The following is an 8056-nucleotide window of genomic DNA, read 5'->3' as shown; positions in this document are numbered from 1 at the left end:
TTAGTAAATTTCATGACAACTGCTGAAAAAAACTACCTGGTTAATCGCAATATACACTGTTATCATGGCATTTGAAAGTTTTCTCGTTACCTAGATACCGAGCTAACAATATCCACACCACAAAATGGGATTCGCTTGAATAGCTGGATTGTACTGCGAATACTAATCTAGCGAAAAACAAATGATTGAATATTACATTCATTTTCCCAATGCTGCTGAGAAAAAATTAATGATCCAGGAGGTAACTGAGCAAACCATGCGGAATATAAAGACATTACGAAAAATTGTTGATGGAAGACGAAATAGGGATAGCAGACGGAAAAAAGGTATTTGTAAAAAAAAAACTGCAAAATAAAACCATGAAGGGAAAATGTATCCTTCAAACATTTACATTTATTTCGTAGTTACTCGTGACAAAAAGGACTAAAAATTGGATTTTTTATACACATATGTATATATATATTTATATGTAGATATTTATATTTTGTTTACTTTTTCAATGCACACCACTCTTTCACCCAATCACTCAAACACACACTGGCTCAAAAGACTTTTTTATATTACATAACATTTAAAAACAGCACAGCAAGGAGATGCCTATTAATTATGAAAAAAACTTTTCACTTTGATTCGTCACTTTTTTTTCATTCCCAGCAAACAAAAAAAAATATTACGTTCATTTGAACCGCCGCTCTGGCGAAACTGAGTTAAGGAGCCAAGAATTTGAAGACTTTTTTTTTAACAGGTAATCATGGTAGCGAAGTTAATAAACAGTCAAACCACGACGAGAAAAAGATCAACAGAAAACTTTATAGTATAAAGCCAGACGGCTCACAAGTAGAGAACCAGACAGAGGGCCTTTTGAAAATAAAGCATTGGAGGGCGTAACAAATTGGTCCAAAAAAATGCATTAAAAAAATTAAAATGGTGCCGTAAACAAAATTAAAAGATTAAAAGAAAAAAAAACATTCAAATATAAACGGCGCGATTAAGTCGAGCGCAAATATTATGACATTAATACATACGTAAACACACGGGGTACCAACTGTTAATGTTCCACATGGCAATTTTGTGGCAGTGATTATCGTGGGAAATGAAGAAAAAATAATAAGCTTTAGCGCAGATGTAAATAAATCAGATCGTTTAATTTCATAACGACTCGGGGATAAAAAATGATTTGATCTGGTTTGCGGTCAAACCCCGTCGAAGGAGAAAGACACAAATTAAGATTTAAAGAAAATTCTGGGCGATATTCCTCCACGTTTAATATGTCCCAGTTTTAGGAATGAATATTTTCATTTTTACTGGAATAAATTCAAGAATAACGTGTTACTGTCTCAAGAATAGCAAAATATTCAAAATTTCATCTGTTTCTCTTGTCAATTGAACAGATAATGCGCCCAAAACGAAAATTTACTTCCCAAAAACCGTTCTTTATTTATGAAAATTCTCATTTTTACCGGTCGTTATGCTGGCAGATCTTTGGGGAGAATATGCAATGTGAAATGAAATTACTTTAGGTATATAAAAGGAATAACATCGAATTCTTTTGTTCCAAGGTAATTGTAGCTCTTCAAACCAACTTTACGGAAGAATACTAAAAGATTAAAGCAATTTTATCGGTCAAACGAATTGCATTGACAATGCCCATTGAAAAGCAAATGCATTTTAAAACTCTGGACACGCACAGGACAATAAAATTCACGAGATGAAAAGGCAATCTTTATGAAATAAGGTCGTTGAAGGAACTCGCGCTAATAAGATGTTTACTACAAATTTCCTCGCGTATTCAAATCTAAAATATCAGTTTCTTTGATGACAATAGAATCTTCCAAATATCCTCTAAGTATTTGAAGAAAAATGTTTACCTCTTTAGTTAGGGTTGTTGATAGCCATTAGGAGGCAGCCTAGTTATCATTCAACGTAAGTTTGAAATGATTTTTTTCATTTTTACAAGAAAAAATCAAGAATAACTTGTTACTGCCTGAAGAAAAGTAAAATACTCAAGCTGCCAGCTAGTCCTTATATCATTACGCTCTTAAACGAGCATTTACCTGCGAAAACACGTTCTGTATTTATAATGTTTTTCATTTTTACCTGTCGTTATGATTGCCAATCTTTTGTTTAGATTATCTAAGATTTCTTTGTGAAAAATACTGAAGGAAAGTATTCGATAATCTGAGCAAATTTGGATGCAATACGTGTTCTGAGAATAACACAGATGAAGGCAAACACGTTCGAGCGAAATTACTTTGGAACAAAGAAAGACGTTCTTATTCACATTTCACTGGTGATGGATTAATTAATGGCTTCTTGCCAGATCAGAAATTCTATGGTGAAGGAAGAAAGAAAGAAAACAAGCATAAAAATTTACAAAAAGTACCAACATGAAAATAAAAACAATAGCAATAGAAGATTTCCGCCCTCTGTGAGTTTCATAATCTGTGAATTCCTTTTCGCCAATCGGGCTTTCATGCTATAGTTTTCCTAATTACAAAGAATTAATTATTCTGGTTTTTTTGAACTTACTCTTTTTTCGGTCACATATTTTTCTCTCGCACGAGTCTTCCTTTTTGAAAAGGCCAATAGGATTTCACCACAATCACTCGCTCAGTTTTTTTTTCAAAATGACAAAAAAAGAGAGAGAATTCTTTTTTTAAATGGATGGAGTGCTTTTCCTTTCGTTCACTGTGTTTTCCAAAAAGGGTTTTTTAGGGGGAGGGGGAAGTTAAGTTTCCACGCTGTCCATCCCTCACCGGTCTGCACGCCAGCTTGATGGGCCCGTGTTCGATGACAGGCGACGCACAGGAGTTGCTGCATTCCACGTCGTGGTCTGGATTGTTGGTCTCCGAAGAAAAGGTTTCCAAGACAGCATTGGTGGTGGATGATTTCCTCGTTGGAAGTTGCAGGTACAAGTCGCTGGGGGAAGAGGGGTGGGAGGCTTTTTTGTGGAGGTATTAAGGGAAGTGAGAGAGGGCTTGAGAGTTTGGAGGCTGGGAAAACGATAGAGATTTACGTCGAGATGTTACGGGAAAAAAACGAAAGAATTCCGTTAAAAGTCTGCAAGGTTCCCTTGCAAAAGACGCGAAACCAGTCCGATCAAAGTTTCCTCACAACCTTCGCCTCAATAAATCTCCTTCTCTTAAAAAATATACACCAAAAAAAGACGACGAAACACAATCGTAAAAAAGGCTCGAGTGAAAAATTATACATATCATTTCGAAAAGCACGTGAGATTGCAGCTTCCCCGAGTTAAAAGAGTAAAATAATTCACGCGTAGAATCGTAGAACCTACACGCACTATTGTTTCATCCACGAACTTTTATACTATGACACAACGAAAGAGTTCTTTATTTTCGTTTTCATATTCGAGTCCGTTAGAAAATAAGACTGAGGAGGAGTTTATAAGACACACAAAACAGTCCCTCTTAAATTCCACAGATGACGTTTTGAGTCAATTCGTCCACATTTGCACCTCAAAGAGAGTCCTTTATTAATTGGACGAAATATATCCTTGGCTTAGAGGAGCACCCAAGCCAATGGGAATCGTATATTGTCACAATATTAAATTCCTCGGCTAAGAAAAAGATTCTTTATCACAAACACACATTTGCACACACGCCCCAAAGACACTCTGGGAAAAAATAAACATTCGGAAAAATGTCTGCGTACCTATCGCGGAAGGAAGTATTATCGAATGTATATCGTCTATTATTTCCGCGAGAATTCTTCACCGCGAGCTCTCCATTAAGACACACACTAAAAGTGACCCTCGCTATTTCAACCGCAGAGAATATTCGCAACACAACGAGCATTTAAAAAAACACGAGTTTTTTTTATTCCCGAACCCCCTTTCTCTCAACGCCTCACATTTTGTCCTCCTGTTGCTGGATTCTGTGGTTTCATTTCGGGGGGCAGGTTGGGAAACACTTGAAAAACACGTAACCGTGAATGTTTTGTGCTCATGTAATGCCTTCAGGCGAGGGAGCGGTGTCAAACATTCGTCGTGCTGAGGTGCCAGAAGCCTCCGTTGCTGTAATCCACGTTGGGCGACGAAGCCTCGGACTTTCTGCCGGATTTGGCGGGGCAAGTAGTCACGACGAGTGACGCTCTCGATGCCTTTAGGCCAAAGGGTACTGTCACAACGTCGTCGTGCTGGCCGGGGTGCTGTGGTGGTAAAGTCCGCCGTTGTAGTAACCCTCGTTGGGCAGCGAGGCTGCGTTCGGTATTGGACTCAGCGAATTGTAGCCGCTGCCGCCGTACTGCTGGGCCGCTGCGGCCGCCATGTCGTACATTTTGATGTCCGTTTTGCTCTCTGTCGGGAGTAGTCGGTTGATGGAGAACGGATGGCTCGCCGCGGCGTACGGCGACTCCTGCTTTAAGTGGTGCAGGTGGTGGTGGTGGTGGTGCCCGTTGCCGCCGCCCAGCATCACCTGGTGGTGCGTGGAGGCCTCCGCCAGGTGCTGGTGACACCGGCCCACCATCGCTGCCAGTTCTGCCGAGGTCGCATCGTACTTGTCCGCCGCCGCCGCCATCACGTTGGTTTGCAGCGGGTGGTGCTGGTGCTGGTGATGGGTTTGGTGCTGCTGATGGTTCTGGTGCTGATGGTGGTGTGCTCCGCTCCCCGCCCCACCTCCGTGGTTCTGTTGGTGCCCGTGGTGAGAATGTGGCAGGCACAGCTCCGTTCCCCCGCCTTGCTGCTGTTGTTGTTGATGTTGGCTGTGGTGTTGGTGCTGGGATAGCTGGTGCTGGTGGTGCAGCATGGCTCCCATGTGGTCGGGGGTGGAGTCCACCTTGCCCCCCTGCTGCAGACCCATGAGGGTGCCAAGGTGGTGCTGGTCCGCGGCGGAGACGGGCGATGCGGCCGCCGATCCTTTGCTCTCCCCGAGCGGATGACCGGCCTTGTGTTGACTTGTGTGGTGACCCAGTCCGTCGTCAGACCCACCATGTGAGGACTTCTTACCGCCACCACCCGTTGAACCCTCCGCCGACGAGTTGGACGCCGAAGAAGACTTCTGCGCCTGTCGTATCGCCTCCTTCTTCTCGTCCTTGAACCTCTTCTGCCGCCTCAGGTAGCACCCGTTCTCAAACATGTTCCCAGAATCGGGGTGCAGAGTCCAGAAGGAACCCTTTCCGGGCTTGTCCGGAGTCCTCGGGACTTTGACGAAGCAGTCGTTGAAGGATAGAGAGTGCCTTATAGAGTTCTGCCACCTCTGCTGGTTTTGCCGATAGAACGGGAACAGGTCCATGATGAACTGGTAGATCTCGCTGAGCGTCAGCATCTTGCTGGGAGAATTCTGGATGGCCATAGTAATTAGCGAGATGTAGGAGTAAGGCGGCTTGGCGTGCGTGTAGCTCCTTCGGTACGTCTTGTCGGCGCGGGCCCGCTGGAGGGCGGAGGCCCCGGGGGAGACTCCGCCGCCGTCCCCGGCCAGGTCTCGGCCAGTCCCCGGGCCCCCTCCGCCGGGGACCGCCCCACCCGGGGGCCCGCCAACCCCCACAGCCGCCGCGACGGCCGCACCGTACGAGTTCATGGGCCCTATCCCGCCCATGCACGACCCCACACCGTTCATGCCGGCCATGGAGGAATTGAGGGAGCCGTAGGAGGAGATGGCGCCCATGCCGGAGGTCATGCAGTTTCCGTTCATGGCCATGGAGCCCATGCCGGCCGGGCTTAGCATGTTGGAGGCGAATGTCGGGGGGGCCTGCGGCGAGTGGGTGTTCATTGAGGTCATGCAGGTCATGGTGTTCATGGAATAGGTGCTGGCGGCCATGGGGCTCATGGCGCTCACATTGCTGCTGGCCATGGTGCTCGCCGTGGAGACTACGGCGGCGCTCGCGTCCGAGTAGAGCTTTTGCGAGAGCATCTTGGCGCTTGGAGCGGTCTTAGCGACCGGGAAAACGCTTAGCGACTTCACTTTGGAGGCTGTTAGAGACACGGCGACAAGGGAAACACTATCTCCGAACGCGCCTTCTTCAGTCCCATCACAATGAGCCACTCCGATACGAGATTCGCAGCCCACACGAAAATGTACGCGAAATATCCTCTTATCCCCCTCTCAAAGTCACCATAGTAGACGATTCACTGCACATAATTGGCAGGCACCAAGCATTATAAAATAGCAAAATGGAAATATTGCACTGCTTCGATGTTTGCGAAGAATTATATCCACATTCACGTCCACGATAATGCTATTTTATTATTCAAATCACGACGGCGTTACTGGTGCTCTCAGCTTATGGTGCCGAATGAGTTTTTTGTCAGGGAAATATTTGGTTCCGTTGTCATCCGAGCACTCAATTTCATTTTCAACCGATGTGAAAATCCATTCAGAAATCTCCAACTATATCTCACAGAGCCTTGCTTTCCCCCTATCTATAGCGCTTAACAGCGTTAAACTTGCAGTTATACTTCATTCACAATTTTACTGTCTCTGAATTATCGAAATAATGTTCGCGGAATCGTTGTCACAATCACATAATCCACCAGCAGTTCTGTCCACCGAGCCCAAAACACTACAAAGTCCCCCTGAGTAAGCACCGGGTTTCCTCAAAATTGTCTCGCGTTCTCCGAATCGAGTCGACGTAACAACAATCCACTCGAGGCCGCGTGCGAAAATATGTTTGCCTCCCGGAGAGAAAATAAAGCCGTTGTTGTAAACGAACGTGAGGGAGGGGGAAGAGTGGATATATTTTTTTCGTCAATGTTCAATGGGGAAGAGGGAGGGGCGTATTTTAAGTGCGATATGAAGGCAGGATTAAAGGAAAATCGCAACTTGGGGGGTGGGGGGCACTTGATTGGTCACATTGGCGATAGAGGGGGTGGGAATTAAAAAGCGAAGGATGGGAGAGAGAGGGGGAGACACTGTGTTTTCCCTCGCAAGCGGGAGGGGGGCAGGTTGTCTTACGGGGGATGGGGCAAGGGTTCTTCGGATTGCCAACACACACTCACTAACGCATGGGCAAATACCGCTCCGATCTTCTTGAGTCGAGAGAATTGTTGGGCGATGGCAAACAAGCACGGGATGCTTTTAGTCAGCGACCCCGCAATCCGTTCTTCACAGCCTCACCACCAGCACAGCAGTTGGACCGCGAAGCGAAACAGCTGAGGACGATGTTCCGCCCGCAGGACAGCTTTTACGTCCGACGGCCTCGATGGAATCTCCAGCCGAACTCGACAGCGAAAATCACCAGACGATGGCGAAGAGGAAGTACTTCTTTGGGGATCCCCAAAGCTGTATGTTGCTAATAATCCTTCAAGACACAACGGAACGGAGAAACTTCAACAGCGGGAGAATCGCGCACATCCGCGTAGACACGTAGCACGAATCGGGCGGACGGAAAATAGGGAAATTTCGTAACGCTCTATTCCGTGAGCACACTTGGGGGAACTATGAGTTGGCCGGCCTTCGTCATCCGCTGCGGGCCAAAGCCAACGACTCCCGAGGTTGTGCGGACGTAGACACGCTTCACGAGGGGACGTTTTACGAAAAGGCGAAGCTGCTCTCCCGGATCAACAGGTTCCTTCGCGTCCAATGTTCAACTGTTCCTCTCTCTCCTCCCTCTTCGGCGGCCACGGGAGGGGTGGCGGTCTGGTCAGGGGGGGGAGGGGGGGCGGAGGGGAGTGGGGGGGCTAAGTGGGCGGGGGTTCCGCGGGCCCGGCCCCCTGGTGGCCCAATAGGAAGAGGCCCACCGAGGAGCAAAGGCGGCGCGCGCCGCTCATCCAGCCAAGGCGTCCGACCTTCCAGCAACGCTGTCAGCGTGCGGTGCCCTACCTTTCCGCGCCACCGGCCCTGGTGCTTCCTCGCCCGCTTCCTGGGTGCGGTTGCCGCGCTCACAACAAACTGTGTGATGTCCTCTTTCCTCCTGAGACGCTCTGCACGCTCCAAGGATGTGCTTTCATCTTTCACGAGGAGAAACCATCCATGGCGAATTACCCACGCTGTGTTCCTCCGATGTTTTGACGGACGAAATACTGCACTATCCTATTAAGGACGGTCTTCTGTGTTTTCCCACCGAAACAACGACTCAACAAAAGTTTTTGGCTCCCTACTCT

General features: G+C 46.9%; 1 protein-coding gene across 1 annotated transcript; it reads right to left on the bottom strand.

Annotated features, from left to right (window-relative positions):
• Positions 1-373: 373 nt before the first annotated feature.
• On the bottom strand, positions 374-7576 carry LOC124168141 (silk gland factor 1-like). The gene has a single exon (XM_046546261.1). It carries the CDS (start codon positions 5865-5867, stop codon positions 4140-4142), a length of 1728 nt encoding a protein of 575 aa, XP_046402217.1. The 5' UTR covers positions 5868-7576; the 3' UTR covers positions 374-4139.
• Positions 7577-8056: the final 480 nt, after the last annotated feature.

Source organism: Ischnura elegans, chromosome 11 (assembly GCF_921293095.1).
Source record: "Ischnura elegans chromosome 11, ioIscEleg1.1, whole genome shotgun sequence".
In the NCBI taxonomy this organism is placed as follows: Eukaryota; Metazoa; Arthropoda; class Insecta; order Odonata; family Coenagrionidae; genus Ischnura; species Ischnura elegans.
Note: the sequence above shows the minus strand (reverse complement) of the source record. Positions and strands in the feature narration are given on the sequence as shown.

What these genes read in the sequence shown, in the direction of transcription:
- LOC124168141 (XM_046546261.1), bottom strand. Translation starts at nt 5,867, where the DNA reads ATGCTCTCGCAAAAGCTCTACTCGGACGCGAGCGCCGCCGTAGTCTCC.